Source organism: Portunus trituberculatus, chromosome 44 (genome assembly GCF_017591435.1).
Source record: "Portunus trituberculatus isolate SZX2019 chromosome 44, ASM1759143v1, whole genome shotgun sequence".
NCBI classification, from domain to species: domain Eukaryota; kingdom Metazoa; phylum Arthropoda; class Malacostraca; order Decapoda; family Portunidae; genus Portunus; species Portunus trituberculatus.
This window is the reverse complement of record NC_059298.1, coordinates 6048054-6070553: the sequence shown is the minus strand read 5'-3', so window position 1 is coordinate 6070553 and position 22500 is coordinate 6048054. Positions and strand designations below refer to the sequence as shown.

The window sequence follows — 22500 nt, the reverse complement described above, 5'->3', positions numbered from 1 at the left end:
TACTTCACATATGAGGCACATGCTGTCCTTATCACTGCATTGTGTTCTCGTTACGTTAATCTTTAAACTAGTCCAATGAAATGTGCACTAAATGAAATGGCTGCGTGATACACATAACATGTCCACTATTCAGACTATAATATATATATATATATATATATATATATATATATATATATATATATATATATATATATATATATATATATATATATATATATATATATATATATATATATATATATATATATATATATATATATATATATATATATATATATATATATATATATATATATATATATATATATATATATATATATATATATAATTAACGGATGCAAACAAATGTATGAAACAACCTCTTTGTTTCTCCAGCCTTTAAATTGTATACTTACTCTTGAGGCACAAAGAAAAGTTCTTGGTGACGGAGGCCCCGCTGGATGAGGTTACCGCACAGCTATATACGCCCTCGTCTCGAAACTTCAAATTATTGCTTTCCAGCGTCTCCAGGCCGCAAAAACCAATTTCAAAGGTGCTTACTTGTTTAGACCACTGTTCTTCCACTTTATATTCCTTACCTTTGAAATACCTGAGTAAACATTGAACGCATTACTGTCTGGTAGGTTGCTGGAGGAGAAATCGACGATGGCAGTTATATGAAAACAACAACAGCAACAAATAAAGATTAATGATAAACAATTTGAAGTTTGAAAACACATTAGAACGATAAAAAACCTGCAGTTAAAGAAAAATAATATATTTGCACTCATCCTTTTTAAGCAAGTATGAGTCAATCCGGGTCTTGAAAAAAGGAAAAAAAAAAAAAAAAAAAAAAAATAAAGAGAAAGGTATTACGTACTCTTGTTCACAATTTACATCGGTAAGACAGATCTCATCATTATGTCAGAATTGATTGATGAAAACAGAAATAACAAGCAGGCACCACAGATAGTTATGCAATATGCTCTTCCGGTAAGTGAAACACATTTTTTTTTTCACACTGCACAAGCGGGTTATGAAAAATACTTCTGTACACATTCATTTCAATGGAAAAATAAAGAAGCTAGATATATCCTACTAGGTATTTAATTCCTACACTTATGGAAAACTTGCCTCACTCTAGTATATGGACCAAAATTTATGCTAAGTCACACTGAACGGAGAATATCTCACCACACAATGGTGATGGAGTCGTTAGGATGATATAACGGGTCAAAGGCGGCCAGAAGACGGCGGGCACAACAGTTCAGCTCCCTCGCCCTGGTGGTGGTGTCAGTAAGGTTCTCTTTCAGGACAACAGTGTCATTATCTAGTTTTGCACTGGCGCAGGGGCACCTTTTCCTGGAATATATGCAACATCTTTTAACAATTTATGATAATGTAAAAGAGCGTTGTAAATTTTCATACTGTATATATGAAAATCACTAACTTTCCTTCCAATCAGGAAAACGACCTTACGAATTCCTTCCAAAACTTTGTGCCTTTATGTATTAAAGACCATCAACGAGGTAATGTTGAACTCTTCTAGAGTGTCTAGGTACTATTGTAGTGATTTGTGGAGAAGGATCCACAAAATGTAAATGCTCTTTAACCCATGTTTCTAAATTTGTCTTATGATTTACTTTACCTGAAGACAGTGACAAAAGTCACTGTTGCTCTGTATAAAATCTAAAGAGTTTCACTAAGAAAAGTAAAAAAGGAATCTGGATACATGAAGATGTAGGAAAAATAGGTAAGTAGAGGAAGGATGTTGAGCAACAAATCACCAAATGGTCTTGCCCAACGCACTGATGATGCAATACTTCGTAAGTAAGTGATAATGTTTCATAAATCTTCAAAACTGATTTATCATTACATAATATGTCTTCACACACACTGTCATGATCTGCACTGACGCTAACTATTCAATCTCTTTCATTAAATTCAGTTGACAATATGCAATTATTGAATGAGGTGCTTCGATCGTTTTTTCATATTCATATCTTTGCAGCTACTTTGGGAATTTTCTCTTCACTTACTGTTATTGTTGTTGTTGTTGTTATTGTTATTATTATTATTATCATTGTTATTACTATTATCATTATTATTATTATTATTATTATTATTATTATTATTATTATTATTATTATTATTATTATTATTATTATTATTATTATTATTATTATTATTATTATTATCATTGTTATTACTATTATCATCATCATTATTATTATTACTATTATTATTATTATTATTATTATTATTATTATTATCATTATTATTATTATTATTATTATTATTATTATTGTCACTATTATTGTGATTATGATTATTATCATTGTTATTATCATTATTATCATCATTATTAATGGTAGTAGTAGTAATAGTAGTAGTAGTAGTAGTAGTGGTAGGTAGTAGTGGTGGTGGTGGTGGTGGTGGTGGTGGTGGTGGTGGTGAGAGAGAGAAGAAGAAGAGAGAAGAAGAAGAGAGAGAGAGAGAAGAGGAGAAGAGAAGAAGAAGAGAGAAGAAGAGGAGAGAGAGAAGAGAAGAGAAGAGAGAGAGAAGAATGGTGTCAGAATGGTGGTGGTGGTGGTGGTGGTGGTGGTGGTGGTGGTGGTGGTGGTGGTGGTGGTGGTGGTGGTGGTGGTGGTGGTGGTGGTGGTAGTGGTAGTGGCAGCAGCAGCAGCAGTGGTGGTGGTGGTGGTGGTAGTGGTAGTAGTAGTAGTAGTAGTAGTAGTAGTAGTAGTAGTAGTAGTAGTAGTAGTAGTAGTAGTAGTAGTAGTAGTAGTAGTAGTAGTAGTAGTAGTAGTAGTAGTAGTAGTATCATCATTACTAATTGTATTGTAATCATTATCAAAATTATACTGCTTGCCACTTCTGCTACAATGCTATCAGTACAATTACTATTGCTACCGACTATCTGTCTATCTATTTATTCCTTTTATCTTTGAAATAGAGGGCTACCTTCTTAAATAGAAGTCTTCGAGAAGTACTAAAAGATCTGAGGTGGTGTTATTCATTCCCTGTTACAAGAGAATTGTGAAGAATGTTGCCAGTGAGGCGCACCTGTTGACTGTAGACAAGACGTGTGCCGGTAGTTGCATCACCAGCAGCATCAGGGACATCAAGAGTAGTGAACGTGCGTGAGGAAACACCATCCTTCTTCGGGCCATGTAACTTTTCCGTGTCATGATTCACTTGGGTGGATCGATTCATGCTAGGTGAGAAAAAAGTGTTAATGAACATGTTATACCTAAAGAAGGGGAAGCTTTGTAGAATATTTTTCTGTTGTTGTTTGCTGCAAACCATTTCGATAAAGAAAAAGAAAAATCAGTACTGATCTTTATGCATTTTTTTTTAAAGTACATATTTCTACTCCTTTAAGGAGAGGAAATTTTATTAAATGATTTATTTTTTCACTCACCGACAACAAAAAATTCATTGAAGAGATGCACATAGTTACTGTTTCTCATATAGCAGCTTGGAACATACATATTATAATAACTTCCTAATTTAAAAGAGATAAAAAAAATATTAGTTCTTTGTCTGTTGGTTGTAGCTTTTTCAGACGAGCGACAAGTTTCATATCATTTCTTTTAATCACTTGTTTTTATTTTACTACTTATATGTGACGGTGTTGTAAGACCTAGAACTTCAGCCCATGGAGTCTCCATCTTCGTGACGGCGACCATTGTTATATATCCTTGGTAGAGAAGACCTTGCGTCATGTTTCCTGAGTCAACTTTCCGTAGACGGTTACCGTATTCTTATTTTGATCACATATTAGAAATGGGATGGGTTACTTCCGGTCATTCTTCTTTATATATTTTTCACAAATATTCACTGGTGATTCATCTTCAAAATAATGTAAATTTTTTCTCACTGTTCTATGACAAAATAAAGGATAAAAATTATACCAGGTAAAATCTGAACACATGCTTTGTTTATCTAAATATTCTTTTGTTTATCATTGTGTTTTCACGCTCGAAGATGGTCAGACTTTTGTAATCCCGGTTTTTTGTAAATATCTTCTATTTTTCGTAATCACTATACTGTTTTTCACATACTAAACTGCAAAAAATTTTTAGTTTTACAATATTGATATTCTCAATCTTTTAAACTGTTCATTACATTCAAATAGTGAAAATATAAAGAATGAAAATGCAATCTGAAACTTTGAGTACTTTGAGGATTAAGTTTTTTTTTTTTTCTCTCTCTCTCGTGAATGTTTCATCTGTTCTAACCACAAACCACAGTCTCTCTGTTCTATTTGTTCTAGCGGCTGTGGTGCTCGGCATTATTTCCTTGTCTTGTTAAAACTTTCGCAGTGTAAACTAAAAAATCAATGAGGGAAAAAAAATCTTAAAAGACATAATTTACATTTGCGTATGCTACAGTACACGTCGCTAATGCAATTACTTTATTTATCTAATTATCATTTAATTTAGTGCGTGAGTTTACAATTCCTTAGAAATCTGGGCATTAAGAAAAATAAAAATTTCAAACCATTTCCTTCATTTCTGCATTTTTTTTCCCGGCTTTAACAACCAACTACACTAATATTGACTTTGGAATTCAAAACCTTCGGAAACACTGAGTGTATTTCTTGAAAAGTATTCATAAACTATTTAGGAAATTCCAATTTCCTATAAAATGCAGACAGAAAAATCATTTTATTTATTCAAGTTATTATTGCAAGTCTGGGTTCCAGTTTCAGGTTACTCTATCTTCATGATTGAGAAGGTTAGTTTGAAAAACAAAACATGGATATTTGGCTTCAGGGTGTTCAAAGACAATATCTTAACACACTTCTACAGATTTATCAATTCATCACTATTATTATTATCATTATTATTATTATTATTATTATTACTATTATTATTATTATTATTATTATTATTATTATTATTATTATTATTATTATTATTATTATTATTATTATTATTATTATTATTATTATTATTATTATTATTATTATTATTATTATTATTATTATTATTATTATTATTATTATTATTATTATTATTATTATTATTATTATTATTATTATTATTATTATTATTATTATTATCATTATTATTATTATTATTATAATCATCATTATGATTACATTTATCATTATCATCATTATTATTACTACTATTATTATTATTATCTTCATTATTGTTATTATGAGTATTTATAGTAGTAGTTGGAGTAGTAGTAGTAGTAGTAGTAGTAGTAGTAGTAGTAGTAGTAGTAGTAGTAGTAGTAGTAGTAGTAATAGTAGTAGTAGTAGTAGTAGTAGTAAATTACTTAATCTCAGTAAAACAAAAGCAAGGGAGCGTCAGCAATGGGCATAGAAGCACAAATGAATTGCAAAGTGAAGCAACATTGTACTTGAAGTGCGCCTTTCCCCCTCACGGAGCGTAGGTCTCGATATTGATGCTCTTCAATCTGCCTGCTATTCATCAATGTTTTTCTTGAGTCGCACCGGGGATTTTGATGAGTAAGAGATGCAGTCGAGTAAAGAACTTAATTGTGGGTAAACCCGCGATGGGAAAAGCACGGAGACGTCGCGAGGCTTTGTTATATATGTTTCATTTGTGTTTCCCAACTATGTTCCATTTCTGAATAAGCAAACCTTGAGTTCCACGTGTTCAGTGATTCCCACAGGACAGACGCAGTGATTCCCTGATGATGGACGTGATACTCACCAGGGAAGTGTTTTCCCCATGTAGACTTTATGATCAAGATCTTTATGCACTCTATTATCGGTCTAATTACACCTATTAAGGTAATTTGGCTTACCTCACTTGTGCGGTTAGCTTTATATATATATATATATATATATATATATATATATATATATATATATATATATATATATATATATATATATATATATATATATATATATATATATATATATATATATATATATATATATATATATATATATATATATATATATATATATATATATATATATATATATATATATATATATATATATATATATATATATATATATATATATATATATATATATATATATATATATATATATATATATATATTATATATTTATTTATTTATCTATTTATATATAAAGGTGAGCAGGGATATACTGACTTTCCTTTTCCATACATATATATATATATATATATATATATATATATATATATATATATATATATATATATATATATATATATATATATATATATATATATATATATATATATATATATATATATATATATATATATATATATATATATATATATATATATATATATATATATATATATATATATATATATATATATATATATATATATATATATATATATATATATATATATATATATATATATATATATATATATATATATATATATATATATATATATATATATATATATATATATATATATATATATATATATATATATATATATACACACATATATATATATATATATATATATATATATATATATATATATATATATATATATATATATATATATATATATATATATATATATATATATATATATATATATATATATGCTTTTTGTTTATCTGTATGTAGCGAGGGAACTGGCAAAGGCAACAAAGATTACAATAAAAAAGGCCCACTGAGGTGGTGGACCTGTACAGAGACAAAAGCGTCAGCAGAAGATAGAGGATAAAGTCTTAAAACCTTTCACTTGAAAAGTTCAAGTCATAGATGAAAATACAGAAGCAAGCAGGGAGTTCCACAGTTTACCAAGGAAAAGGATGGATAATCGGAAATACTGGTGAGAGAATGAAGAAAGTCTTGTGTGGCGAGGTTGTGGGAGGAGGGAACAAGATCAGAAAGAGCAAGTAATATGAAAATAGCGGTAGAGAATAACAAGAGATGCAAGATTGTGATAATGATAAAGAGGTTGAAGACAGTCAGTGAGATGATAAGAGATGATTAAATTTCATCCTGTCGAAAAGAGCTGTGTGAACGAAATTTTCCTATCCCCAACACAAATATGAAGCACACGAACTGATAAGACTCTCTTATACAGATTTAGCAATTGTGGAGCTGAAAAAAACTGGTGTAGAGGATTTTATAGAAGTTATTTTAATTAGAGATGAGATGTGAAGTTTCGAGATTACATTACAAGTAAAGGGCATATCAAGGATGTTCAATGTGGAAGACGAGGGGTGGATGGCATCTGATTACATTTAAGAAGAGGGGGATAGTTTTCTGGTGGATTTTGTCGATTTGATAGACGAAGAAATTGAGTTTTTGAAACCTTGGACAATATCAAGTTTGCTCTGCCACAATCAGGAATCTTAGAGAGATCAGAAGTCAGGTGTTTTGTTGCTTTCCTGTGTGATTCGTGTACTTCCTTAGGGAATGGTCATCATAAAAAGGGCTACAATCAAAACCCTCTGACACCTGTGTTTCAGTGAGGAAAAAAAGAAAAAGATGTTTAGGAGAGGAGAGTCGGTGTTCTACAAATTGAAAATCAGATCCAAGTTGTTGTCGAGGTAAGTGAAGAAAAGAGAGACAATAAAGCGAAAAATGATCAACCATAATTGGTAACACCGAGGAAGATAGGAAAACGAAGATTAAATTGAAACTACAATTGAAATTCTAAGAGAGAACATTCTGCTGCTTTTCCGTACATTAAAAGAAAAAGAAAATCAGATACGTACTAATGAAAAAAGGAGATTTATTGCGTAAGTGGATCAACTTTGTGATAACAAATTATTAGTAATGCCGGACTTCAAGAAATATAAACAGCAAATAACTAAATTAATAACTAGATAACTACACTAAATTGATAGGTAATTAACGAACGAGCTAACAAGTTAATCAGATGCATGAAAATGAAAATGCGGGTCAGAATAACAAGCTCAAGACCAGAAGTATTAAACATAATTGCTGGTGCTGATAATGATCTTGTTTGGTGAATAAATAGCATTCTCTCTCTCTCTCTCTCTCTCTCTCTCTCTCTCTCTCTCTCTCTCTCTCTCTCTCTCTCTCTCTCTCTCTCTCTCTCTCTCTCTCTCTCTCTCTCTCTCTCTCTCTCTCTCTCTCTCTCTCTCTCTCTCTCTCTCTCTCTCTCTCTCTCTCTCTCTCTCTCGTTCACGGTCCCACCACACATGTAGGTTAACGCAAACCACTACAAAAATTATTTTCATCCATACTTAGTGCCGTTTCTTTCTATCGTAATGTGAGGTCACAAATAAGTAAACATGGGGAAAGTATGAAAAAATCTACGTTAAAACAGCTACTAATGGATGCTACCGGTAGAGGTGGAAGAAGCCAATCAAAATTAGGAAAACACTGTGAAAGAGACAGGGCAGCCGTATCTATACTGTGCCGGTTAACTAAGTCACCTGCTGTGTTGGAATCTGTCTCGCCTTGGAAAGTGGATGCATTTATTTGGAAGTTCGTTTTCACCATTATTGTTATTATTATCATTATTATTATTATTATTATTATTATTATCATTATTATTATTATTATTATTATTATTATTATCATTATTATTATTGATATTATTATTATTATCATCATCATAATCGCATTTTTTTTTACTTATTTATATTTTTTTCTTTATTTCCTGCAGTTTGAAAAGAAAAAAAATATGTAAATAACTTTTATATCAGTAAGTAGAACTGTCCTCTTGGTGGCATTAGCGATATGTAGATCTCCGATTATACTCGTATCATCCCCAGAAATGTCTTGGATTGAGGCTGAACGGGAGCAACGAGAAATAGAAAGTGAAACAAAGACTTTCATTAGGTAAACAATGGTACAGTGGATCCGTGCGTGCTTTGGGGTCCGAGGGGTCTCCAAGCGCACGGGTTCGAATCCTGTCTACGGTCTGAGTGTAGGTTGGGCTTCCTCACTCGGGGCAACGGTTTCCTAGCGGGTGGGCTTTGAAATAGGAGGTACCCTTAATAAGTATCCCCTTTAGCCCATAAATTCCCGTGAAAAGCCCACATGGTATAAAAAAAAAAAACACGCAATTAAATGCATTTTAAAATTACTATAAGGAATTCCCTCCAGGGATCGGAATTTCAGCCACACCTCCCTCGTCACCTCAGGATGTCCTTACGACCTCTCACTCACGTAGATAGGTTGGTGTGGGCTTTCCTGCATGTCATCGCACGATCCCACCCTCAAGACTACGTGATGTACTGACCTTTTCGTTTGTTGGCTCAAGAAAACAAAGCCATATTATATCTTCCCTCTTTTCTTATATTTCTATAAAATTTTATGCATGCAGACATTCTCAACATTTTATAAATCGGTGAGCAACTATTGCCTTTCATAATATAACAGCCATTAGGAACAATAGACACACGCATCTTAAATTTGAACTTTTCAAAACTAAATTTCCGATTTATGGCCTTTATTCAAATATCTGCACCATTATCTCAGATTTTTTCTTCTTCATCTGTTTTGTTATTACAGTAATATACGGCTAAAATTTCTTTCATCGGACTATCAACAGTGATAGTATGTAGGCCTCTGTAGCATCATCCTCTCCTTTGCAGTACTTATGAATGAGCTGAAAGTTTATTCTATATTAATTTTTAAACTACATTTGTAACGCCATCTCTTCCTTCTCAATACAAAATTAACCATCAGCCTTTTTTACACCTAATCTTTCTTTACTCAAACTCTTGACTGAAAATTTCACATTGATCTTTTAAAATAGTGCTCATGAATCAGGTATTCAATGTGTCGTCTTTGATATATTTTTTCTTTTCCTTTTTTGGATGTTAGCTCTACAAACAGGTCTCATCTGTTAATGAACTGAAAAGATTTCTCATGAATGAAGATTTTTCTCTACTAAACACTATGAAATGGAGTGAAGTAAAAAGATTTCTTTAACATCAACGCTACTACTATACCTCCATACTTTGCTAAACTTTGGAACTACATAATTTCTCTCCTTTTCTTTGGTAACGACATGCAAAAAATACATATTCTCAATTTCATTCTCTTCATCTCACTGACATAGGAGTTACCTACTATATTCAAACTTCCATTCTTTTCTATCCTATCTGGTATCTAATCTTCTACACCTTCCACTCATTTCAAGACACTCCCTCACGCAACTGTGTAGTTCTGTTCAATTTTTGTTGAGTTGCAAACGATTTTTGGAATGTTTGGTTAAAAAAAAAACACTAATATGTGAGTGACCATTTTTGGAACATTTCAGTCCTTTGCGACTCATAGTAGAGAAAATTTACAATAGTATATAAACTTTACCTAAAAGAAAATAGATGTTTTTTTCCTCATTTTAACTAAAGTAATGAGAAACAAAAAAATAAAGAATTGAATACAGTTAATAGTATTTTTCTGCTAATCTCGTGTTGAAGAGGGGAGTGAGGAACGATTCTTGTAATCATGAAAAGCATAAGATTTTTTTTTCTACTTTTCTGCAATCCATCAAAAGATATCTCGCGACCCAAAGGTGGGTCGCAACTCACTGTTTGAGAACCGCTGTTCTAGATAGTTGCACTATAAAGTAGAAGATAATCTCTCTCTCTCTCTCTCTCTCTCTCTCTCTCTCTCTCTCTCTCTCTCTCTCTCTCTCTCTCTCTCACACACACACACACACACACACACTTGTAAATAACGAGGGATTATCTTGAGCTTTTGATATGTGAGATTTAATCGATACGGATAAAAGAAACTGATACCACAAAATTGTTCCATTAGAAGTGATCATCCCATAAGGCTACATATGCATTTGTCCAACACGTGCGTTACAGGATCAACGGCTTATATCATTGTAACATTTGTTTACAAAGTATGGGATTAGCACTATATTACAAAATCAAGGTCAACTAACCGATGCAACGTCCGTCCGTCTTTCTCCCACTTTCTCTTTGATGTGTGTGTTTGCGTTTGTGTGTGTGTTTTTTTTTTTTTTGGGGGTGGGGTGGCGGTCTGTATGTGAGTGGATGGATTGGTAAGGCCGTGGATTTATAAGTACAAACGCCGATTGTGACACGTATGGTAATGTGATCTAGCTTCCCAGGAATTTCCCAAGTAAGTCTTAATCACATTATTTGTCCTGGTCAGGATTCAGGTGACATGTAATCACACGTAGCCACGAGCGCTGCTCAAAACATCACAGAGATGTTGTGCAGAATTCGGAATTATTTATTGGAATATGTAACAAGAAACCTAGTCCTAAACTTCTACACTCGAAGACCGCTGATCTACTCTGTTTTCATTGTGTTTTGGAATTTATTTCAAATCTTCAAAGAACCAGATACTAGAAGTCTTAAACCTTACGGACGGATATATTGTACAGTTCAGAACTATAATTGCTCACTTTTATTACAATCTATTAATTAGTGATCATTGCAGCTGACAAAGGTACCACTGGTACCATTTAACACTCAGGCTAGATGGGAAGGGAAATACAGCTGAAGGGGTTTTTACCAGGTTCTCTATTATTTTCCAGCTGTTAAGCCTTTTTGTGTTTACTTCCACAACACCCCGAGGATTACTCAATGTCACTCTTTTGGGGTTCACTATTTCGAGTAAAGTTCTGACACTACATTTTGTTTTTTCTCTTGACAACATTATGTCACTCATACTGTAGGAATAAATAAATCATCATTTTATAGCCTCACTCTCCTTAGGGATGGCCAAATGCTTCGCTTTCATAGATTCCCTCTATTACTCTCTGTTACAATAAATTTTATCTCGCTGAAAGATTTCTCTCTCTCTCTCTCTCTCTCTCTCTCTCTCTCTCTCTCTCTCTCTCTCTCTCTCTCTCTCATAATACTTTTAAGGAAATCAAGAACACCATTATCTCCCGTTCACTTTATCATCTTACTGTAAAAGTGAAAGATGTCTGTTCTCTGAAGTCTTTTATCTGGGTGTGCCTCTCATTTCTGTTCCTTCCCATAAACAAACAACGTTAGAATTAAAGCAATATTAGATACTATCCAATTTTGCGACGCTCCTCACTCTCGTCATGCTGGGGTGTGTCAGCTTTCTCATTTTCCCCAACTCTAATCTTCCCATCTCAGTGTCAGATTATCACATTAAACGGTGTAAATTTCATTCAGTTCAAATAATAGCGAGACTGTATCCTTATCCCTGAAATAATTTAATGACGTGACATTATAGTAGTAAAAATAATGAATGCTAATAACTTATGTTTATGGACATCGTAAATGTGACAAGTACCACTTCTTCGCTATGGAGTGACTTCTCTGTGGCAACGACTAAAGCTATCAACATTGCAGCGACTGTAGAGGTAAGAAAAGTAATGGCATTTCTTTTTTCACACATACAAAAGCTGATCCGTAAAAAAAAAAAAATAATGAAATAAAGATAAAATAAATATTGGATTTATTTATAATGATCTTTCGTTATGGTTTAGGATACACATATACTGTACATGATACAATAATCTAAAAAAAGTATTTTCTTATCTTTAAGCCTAAATATGAATGTTAAAATGTTTGAAAATAACTTTATTTTTCCAAACAAACTACCTAAAAATTCCTGAAAATCTTAACTGACTTACAAATCAAATTTGAATAAGCAAAATGAAGTAATTCGCAGTTTCTTCTTTGAAGTAATACGCAGTAAGCAATTTGATCAATCACACATCAGAAATGCAAAAATTTGTGGTACATCATCACGCCGTAATGGACTGGTCACTCTTGGAAATGAGATTAAAACAAAAAGCTACTAAACAATTCAGACACTAAGACCAGAACAATGCAGACATATGACAATGCAAAATGGAAATAAATACTAACCGTATTAGTTGGCACAAGTCAAGTGCAGTACAAAAAACTAGCGAAAGTTAGGAGAGTAAATGAACAGGCTCTTTCACGCAGCACAGAAAGAGATGAAACTACGAATTACGAAAATTCGCACAAATGCACAGGATATCATAACAGGAAAGACATAGTGATAAATGGAAAATTTGTTTTCTCTGCACTGTGACACAATATCCGTAAAAAGAAGCTACATGTACCGGGCGATTAAATTATCAGTAAGCAAGTCAGGAAGTACGAGGCGGATACTTCAGTTATCTGCATCGTTACCGGACATAAAAGTTAAACATTTATTTAACAACGCGATATCAAAACCCTTTCGTTAACGTAGCAAACAACACTGCTCCATTACTCTTTCCAGAATTAAGTAACACTGTAAGAAGGCGGTGCACCTTAATGAACGAAGATACAGTGGGAGATGGACTGATTCTTAATGGTAAGTGGTAGAGATGGTTATTATTATTATTTTCATTATCATTGTTATTACTTTTATAATTATTATTATTATTATTATCATCATTACAGTTATTATTATTATTATTATTATTATTATTATTATTATTATTATCATTACTGTCATTACTATTGTTATTATCATTATCATTATTATTATCATTATTATCATTATTATTATTATTATTATTGCTATTATTATTATTATTATTATTATTATTATTATTATTATTATTATTATTATCATCATCATTATTATTATCATCATTATTACTATCATTATTATTATCATCATTATTGTCGTTGTTCTTATCATCATCATTATCATCATTGTTATTATAATTTTTAATGTGTCAGGAAGATCGACAGGGTAAAAAAGATAAATTCTAATTGCCTTTCCCCTCTGAAAGAAAAAAAAAAGAAAATAATAGTATAAGAAAAGAGAGAGAAGCCAATTTAAATTCTTAAGTACCTTGATGCGCTCCTTTAGAAACTATTCAAAGCGTTAGCAAGAGAAAATACGGAAACAGGAAGAAATTACTAGTTTACCAACCCTCTCCCACTCCAAAAAGACCACCCCAAAAAGTACAGAAAGTGAAAATAATGGGGAACTCTTGTATTGACATGGGACATCAACGTAATAGAATTGAAAGTGCGTAGAAAGGCTCGTGGAGCGAGACTGCAAGAAAAGTAGTTGGAGACGTGAAATATATATATATATATATATATATATATATATATATATATATATATATATATATATATATATATATATATATATATATATATATATATATATATATATATATATATATATATATATATATATATATATATATATATATATATATATATATATATATATATATATATATATATATATATATATATATATATAGTGTCAGAGGTTAGGAAAAGGATAATAATATTTGGCGAAACTCCACGTCGATTAGAAATACATGTAGATTGCCGCACTAAATGCTTTAAGTCATTTAGAATAGCGGAGCTGCAGGTTTGTTAACCACATTGGTCAGTGAAACAAAACTGACAAGTTAAAACGTCAAACAGGAATAAACAAAACCGTAACCTTTAAAAGAAAAGTGGAGGAGTATCTAATAGGATTACTTTGCGCATAGAGGAACGCAGTTGTCACATGGATAGAAGCAACAACGCTCTATCTTATCACAGAAAGATTTTTTTTTTTGGTAGCTCATATCACTTTTCCTGTCGAAGTAATTAAGTTACTAATGACAGAACATCTGCACAGGGACGTGTGCTAGTGTGACAATTTCCACGTGTTGAGAACTCTTCCGATTTGCCACATTTATTCGGAGTTTTCCTCACTTTAAGAATGGATTTCAAGAAGTATCAACACACCTCAAGATACTAGGTTTATCATCACTTTTGAATCCACAGCTCCTGAATCTCTGGGGGCAGTATGTCGGTATTTTTCTCTCCCTTGGCCGGTTTTCTGAGCTAAAGTATCTTGTGAGAGAGAGAGAGAGAGAGAGAGAGAGAGAGAGAGAGAGAGAGAGAGAGAGAGAGAGAGTGGGTGGAGAAACCTTTATTGTGCTATTAAAAGAAAGGTCATTGCCTAAGAAAAATGATCTAACTAAGGATAATGATAAGGGCGTAGTGAGTGGCTATCTTATTAAGAGCGGGATAAACTTTCAATAAATGATCACGGCACAGTCGGCATGGCTTTATTCTGGGTCACAACACTCATAGCAAGAAAATACTGTCGCAAATAAAAACATACATTTCTTCATGACTCGGTGTATAAGAACAACCGGGACAGCAGTTTATACCGCTGGAGTACATGGATGGATAATGACAGGGCGATGATGACGGAGAATGAGTAACGTGGAGGACAGGGCTTGTCATATACTGATCACCTTGCCTCTCAGACACAGAAGAGAAAAAATACTGTTGTTGTTGATGAATTATTATTGTCATTATTAATATTATTACTATCTATTATTATTATCATTATTATTATTGATAATATCACTATTTCATTATTTTGTTGTTAGTAGTAGTAGTAGTAGTAGTAGTAGTAGTAGTAGCAGTAGTTATTGTTGTAGTTGTAGTTGTTGTTGCTGTTGTTGTTGTTGTTGTTGTTATTATTGTTGTTATTGTTATATATACTTGTTTATTGTCATAACATCAATAATTATCTTCACCTCAATCATTCTCTCTCTCTCTCTCTCTCTCTCTCTCTCTCTCTCTCTCTCTCTCTCTCTCTCTCTCTCTCTCTCTCTCTCTCTCTTACCCCTTCTCCTTGTCATCCTTCTCCTTCTCCTTCTTCCCTCTCCCTCTTCTTCTCCTTTTCCTTCTCCTCTCCTTCTCCCTCTCCCTCTCCTTCCTTCTCCCTCTCCCTCTCTCTCTCTCTCTCTCTCTCTCTCTCTCTCTCTCTCTCTCTCTCTCTCTCTCTCTCTCTCTCTCTCTCTCTCTCTCTCTCTCCCTTTCTAATCAACGATATGATTTCACCTGTCGACACAAACAAGTTGGGTCATAGACGACATCCGATTAAGTAATTTAAAGCTCTCCACACACGCGCGCGCGCACGCACACACACGCACGCACACACACCGCGTAGTGTAGTGGTTAGCACGCTCGACTCACAATCGAGAGGGCCGGGTTCGAATCCCGGCCCGGTGAGGCAAATGGGCAAGCCTCTTAATGTGTGGCCCCTTTTCACCTAGCAGTAAATAGGTACGGGATGTAACTCGAGGGGTTGTGGCCTCGCTTTCCCGGTGTGTGGAGTGTGTTGTGGTCTCAGTCCTACCCGAAGATCGGTCTATGAGCTTTGAGCTTGCTCCGTAATGGGGAAGACTGGCTAGGTGACCAGCAGGCGACCGAGGTGAATTACACACACACACACACACACACACACACACACACACACACACACACACACAAGCACAAGCACACACACACACACACACACACACACACACACACACACACACAGCACAAGTACATGCCCACACTCACACACACACACACACACACACACACACACACACACACACACACACACACACACACACACACACACACACACACACACACACACACACACACCACTGCTAGGCACACGATTGCTAACCTTTCCACATCTCTTCATTAGCTGAAGTGCTAATAAACATCTAGCAGGCAGTTCCTGTATCACTGTCGTGGCCTCTTAGAAACTATACTACCATCCCAGGCATTATTCTCTGAAACCTGGAATTTTTTGTTCTCGTCCACGCGTCTCACTCCTCGTTGGACTGAGCTTCAGCTTAAGAAACTCCCATTATGCAGGTTGTTCACGTGCAGTGTGGAGCTGTTGTGAGCGATAGCTGTGTCTGATTATGTTTATTTAGACTCGTTGTTGTTTGATGGTAATATATAATAAAAGAGAAAATAGTAATAAATAAACAGCATTAGTAAAAGAGATGCACGTCTGTTTATACATTCACGGAACGTTGCCACGAGGATATGACGTAAACTGATGTGAAAATGATCATCTGGCAACCCTTTTCGTCTACGTAATAGCTGACCATGATGAAATGACTGTTGTCTATTTGAGTATCGTGCTAAAAACATATGGTTTATTTCCAGGTTTTAAAGATTAAGATGTTGGAAGTTTCAGGATATATCAGAAAATATAAAAAATATTAACTTTCTAAATCATTTCTGAATACTGAATCACAACCATCTATTTCCGGTAGATCACTTGTTGCCATCTGTATATCCTTCTTTTAATATGAGAGAATAAACATCATTGCCACTCAGTTTCTTCAACACACACACACATAAAATATAATTCGGCAAAAGGTAATGAGGCCCGTCAAGGGAAATGTTTTGCTTACGGAAATGAGGATGATGTCACCAAGGAAAAAATGTCAATTTATAAGCAAAAATAATGTTCAGTTAGGGATGAAATTAGCTTTACTGTTCTTACTGGATTCACGTGTCTCTTATTTACCTTTGTCATATATTACAGTGGACCGCAATCCTTTTAGAGGTCTAAGGAAGAGCTTCTATTCTCGGCTGGCACCTCTTTGGCCCATGGACGCTGCCATCACTCGGTACACAATCTGAATGCTAAATTTTTCCTTTCGTCATTTCTATTATCAACCAAAAGGATGACACGTTGCAGAAGCACTATCGCACATTCTCCAGTATTTGGCGAATAATACACGAGGTTCAGACGCCGTGAGCCAAGGGAAGCACAACCGGGCGTTTTAACAGTATCTGGGGAAATGGCCATACACAGGGGGTGACATCCGCCCTCACAGTGTTATCTAGTACTTGGGCAGCCCTGACCAGATTTCTCTCTGGTACATAGCAAGGTCCAGTGTACATCGGTTGCTGGTTTTTTTTTACCAAATTCTTCAGATTCTTGAACTAGAGGACACTGAAGGAAGGTAAGAGAGGAATACTAACAGTGAAATAGTCAGTGTTATGGGAAATAGATGTTAAATAAGCAACGTGGCGCTGTTCGCCATGAATGACATCATGATCATTACCCAAATAACATATCTCAAAAGACCTTCAATTAGCAAAACTGAAAGCATAAGGAAGACGAAGTAACTTATGTGAAAAAACAAAGAAAAAACATTAAAATCATGCTGAAGTAGTAATTGTCTCATACTACATGTTATTTTAAGTTGGAACCACCACTGAAGTGCAAGAATCTTAAACTAAGCACTGACATCTACACTTCTACATGCATGTGTATTCTTTTCTTCCTACCATCCTTCCTTTCTCCTTTCCTTGATAGTCAGATTTTTCAAACCTATGAAAATTTATCGATTTAGAAGATAAAAGTTAATTCATCATACGTTGAACTCAAAATTAATCAAAGCTTAAGTATAAATGCCACAGAATTTTGAGCTTTTCATATTTGTATATTCTTTGAATGAGTTAAAGCAAAGATAGTGTTATTCAGTGACTTAAAGCCTCAATTCATTCAGATATCCGCTCTACGCAATCCTCCAGAAAACCATTTAATCTTTCTTAGCGATAATTAGAAAATCTAATAATGTCTGAAAACACAACTGGAAATTTCATATCTTATTTTTTGCTAAAATTTTCCATGAAATTTAGTGTTCTGTCCCTTTATTGTCATTTTCCCTTCCAGCTGCTAACCGTATGCAGGCCCTTTTATCGGGAGAACTGTTATTCAAATAAAAAAAAAAAAATGCCATATTGTTGTCACATTTCAAACGCAAGTGATGAATCCAGCTATGTATCATTTGCGCATCACAATGATCTCTTCCTAACAGACAAGTATCATTAGATGAGTTACACGCAAAAATCAATAATTAATGAAAAAAGAAACATCAATGGGTTTTGAGAAAATTTTAAAATCAAAATAAAAAAAGCTAATTATTTACTGTTTGAAAGCCGTTCGCTATTTACAACTCCAAGTCAATAGTTTTGAAAGAGTGCGAACTACAACGAGTATCTAATGCAAATTTCTTGTGTGTTATCAAAGACAAAAACACAGACTGGAAAAATCATAGAAATTAAACGCAACCTAACTTTTACGGCATTACAGACTATCTATCATTTCCTTTGTTATCCTTATATTATCTATTGTGTTGGGATATGTGGATGTACTTGGCCTACTTTATAACTTTTTTTTTTTTTTTCAAAAGAAACTGATGTCGTAAAGGGAAATACTATTCTACGGACATGAACTAGAGTTGTTAGAATATTATTTTGTTCAAATATATTTATTGTTAATTTAGTACATTTACTGGTATTAATATCGGTAATGATCGAAACACCTTAATCAAGACGTAAGAGGAAATTATATATCTTTTCTTTCAGAACAAAGTACAACATTGTGTAATTTTTCCATACACTGTTAGGCTGCAGTGTTGGAACACAATGCCAAGTTATTTGAAAATGATGATTTCAGTGTTTTCAAAGTCAAAATAAAGAATCCTTTGTATAATTATTCCCAAATTCGTAAGAAGGGGAAAACTGTATATATTCTTTACATAACTTATGGTTTAATCATATTAAGATATTTGTGAACAACGTGATCTGTTAGATATAGTACGTGGAAGAAAAAAATATGATTAAAAATATATTAACACTTTATATTGTTAAATGTATGCGGTGTTTTGTCCCTTGGGAAGCAGATGCTTGGTAGACTAATGCCACAAATTCACATTAAATGTTTGCTTTAAGACTTACGCTATCCTTTGGCAATTAATGAATGCAATTAGTCAATATATAGGGAGCATCACCCCGTACAAAGTGTGAAGCTTTTTTTTTTTTTGTCTCATCAACTCCCCTTTTTCAGATGATTGTCTTCAGTCTTTTACCTACAGCCGCAATTTTGCATCTCTTGCTATCTTATAAAATCGTTTCAATGGTCACTGCTTTTTTAAATTTATTAAGAGTATACCTCTTTTCCTCCAGTTCACTCCATTTCGTGAGGTAGCTTCACTATACTTTCTATTTACTTTTATTTTGTTCTCCTTTCTAATGCAGATATTCACTAATACCATCACCCTTTTATCCATTTAACTGGCAAACTTAGGGACTGTCTTCCTGTTTTTTGTTTGTCTTCATGGCTACGACTTGATCTTTTTTTTTTTTAAAGTATCATTAAAACATTTTAGAAACTAAATTCTCTAACTTTTGACTCTTTCTCTGACATTTATGCCACCAGCTATAAAATTAGTAATAACAACGTAAACGCAATCATGGCAATTAATATTTTGGGCATTAACAATTAATGTTAATATATTAGTATTTAAAAATCGTCCGTTCATCTTCTTTTCCTATTTCAAGTGTTTTTCCAAGAGATAATACAGAGAAAGGAACGCTGAATGGTCACCTTAAAGAGGAGCGATAAGCTCACTCACCATGTTCTCCAGCACCAACAAATTTTCGTTTGATCTTTTGATTCAACATTTTACGAAAAAGACAGTGATGTTAACAGCGTGTCCCTTTTAGGTTTGCTAAAATCACATGGAACAAATACGACTACAAGAACTCAATAATGTACTTTTCTATAACCATAAAATTCTGTTTTCATTTATCAATTCTTTCTCCATCACTATCATACGCGAGTGCGACACACACACACACACACACACACACACACACACACACACACACGTCTCTAAATCCGTTGTGCGTCCCTCTACTAATGCGGAATTACATCGAGAGTGACACACACACACACACACACACACACACACACACATGTAGATAACTCACGTGTTCACTTTTCTCCACTAACCAAAGGAGGAAAAATTTCGCATCCTGACCGCGTAGAAATAAAACAATCTGGAATAAATTGAATATTTCATCAGAATTTCATGTTAAGTTCTAAGCAGAAGGAAAAAGCAAAGGAACACAGATCGTATCAACACAACCAGTCACCACTCTTGTAAAACTTGATTCCACACTTCGACAACTCTGTGTACCATAGCACTACACCATTTGATATCGGAATGGCCTGTCGATAAATTCTCTTCTTTATGTGTTGGTGGATATTTTTCATTATTCTTAATGTTCAAGTGGACTTACTACGTTTATTGACGGTGTAGAGGGAACATTGTTGAAAGTTGACTATTATGAAGATAAACATGAATCAATTAGTGTGAAGAAGGTGAATGAATGTAAATGAATAAGCATCGACAAGTGTGGAGGTGAATATAAACTGACTGGCGTGAAAGTGGATATGAAATTACTTAAGTGTAGAAGAATGAAAATTGTTCGTGTGAGGATGTATGTGAACCGACAAGGGCGATGATGGGTGTTGAATGGCAAATGAATGGGATATGATTAATGTGAAGATGAATTCAAATTGAGTAAAGATTTAAGTAATGTAACTGGCGTGAAAACAAACACGAATAGATTAGTATGAGGATAAATACGAACTAACTAGGGGGATGACGTGTGAGTGAGGATGAATGTGAATGGCGGAGGGCAACATCAAACTGAGTGAGTATCCAGGTAGATGATGGACGACGGAAATTTTCATCATCCTTATATAGTACTTTGTTATATCTCGATTCTTGCTATTCTAGACTGTGACACTTGTCCAGTTACCTAAAAGCTTTAATTTGTAGGGCATGTTTTGAAGGAAGTGGATGTGACTAAGCCCTGAAACGAGAAAGGGTGAGTTGTCTCTAAGCAGAGAATTATGGTAACTGTACAAGAGAGCGAGAGAGGAGACATCAGTGCTGATAGCAGGAGCGTGGCAGTGTTGGCGCCGACACCATAACGCTCGGCCGTTGGTCGGGGTAACGCATCAGTTATGACCCATACTATATACCCTTTCCCCTCACACAGCAGGCAAAGGAGATGTTACACAAGCTGAAAGAAACACTGCAATAGCTAACTAACACAAGAGACTCAAGGGCACGTGCTGCTTGATTAACAACTCCAAGAGACAAAGGTATGGGGGAGTGCCAAGTGCGTATGTTTGTAATAGGATAGCAATAGTTAAGGTAGTATATCTTTAGATATTCCCGAAGTAATTGTAATTTTTTAAGCTTATTTTCTAAATTTGGATAAAATGTTCAAAGTGATGTTGACTATGGAAGCACAAACTTAGTACTACAGAGAATTGTCGGGGTATGAAGAACATGAGCAGGTGTGTGTGTGTGTGTGTGTGTGTGTGTGTGTGTGTGATTCACCTCGGTCGTCTGCTGGTCACCCAGCCAGTCTTCCCCATTACGGAGCGAGCTCAGAGCTCATAGACCGATCTTCGGGTAGGACTGAGACCAAATAACATACTCCACACACCGGGAAAGCGAGGCCACAACCCCTCGAGTTACATCCCGTACCTATTTACTGCTTAGGTGAACAGGGGCCACACATTAAGAGACTTGCCCATTTGCCTCGCCGCTTACCGGGATTCGAACCCGGCCCTCTCGATTGTGAGTCGAGCGTGCTAACCACTACACTACGCGGTGTGTGTGTGTGTGTGTGTGTGTGTGTGTGTGTGTGTGTGTGTGTGTGTGTGTGTGTGTGTGTGTGTCCTTTTTTAACACAAATTCTCTTAAAGTCTACACATATTCTTATCTATTGTACATCTCGGTATTTCATATTGTGGTCCGCTGACGCTTCCTAGGAGGCCACCAAAGGGTGCCTCACATTCATTCCTTGGTGTGTCTCGTGCTGCTGTTGGCAGGGACAACACACCTTCTCGGGAATAAAAAAAATAAAAAAAATTCTGTTCGTTCTCATAATTAATGCAATGGAACGAAGTGCTGTGATAGTAATTGTCGTAGTATTAGT

At 34.2% G+C, this 22500-nt stretch overlaps 2 protein-coding genes across 6 annotated transcripts in view; one reads left to right on the top strand and one right to left on the bottom strand.

Moving 5' to 3' along the window:
* LOC123518615 overlaps window positions 1–17470 on the bottom strand; it is a 33730-nt gene extending 16260 nt beyond the window's left edge. The window contains exons 1-4 of one of the 3 annotated variants that reach the window (XM_045279513.1): window positions 17210–17470; window positions 3049–3199; window positions 1177–1344; window positions 399–592 (exon numbers count right to left, since the gene is read on the bottom strand). In XM_045279513.1, coding sequence (XP_045135448.1) covers window positions 399–592; window positions 1177–1344; window positions 3049–3173 — 487 coding nt within the window. In that variant the 5' untranslated portion in view covers window positions 3174–3199; window positions 17210–17470. Of the gene's footprint in view, window positions 1–398; window positions 593–1176; window positions 1345–3048; window positions 3200–3406; window positions 3670–16348; window positions 16499–17209 lie in introns of those variants that run through there. The other 2 variants (XM_045279512.1, XM_045279514.1) reach the window with 2 other exon arrangements.
* Window positions 17471–17550: 80 nt separating this feature from the next.
* LOC123518616 (interleukin-1 receptor accessory protein-like 1-A) overlaps window positions 17551–22500 on the top strand; it is a 68429-nt gene continuing 63479 nt past the window's right edge. For 2 of the 3 annotated variants that reach the window (XR_006678842.1, XM_045279515.1), the window contains exon 1: window positions 21448–21655. The gene's annotated coding sequence lies outside the window, so the exon portion shown is untranslated. Of the gene's footprint in view, window positions 17652–21447; window positions 21656–22500 lie in introns of those variants that run through there. The other variant, XM_045279516.1, reaches the window with a different exon arrangement.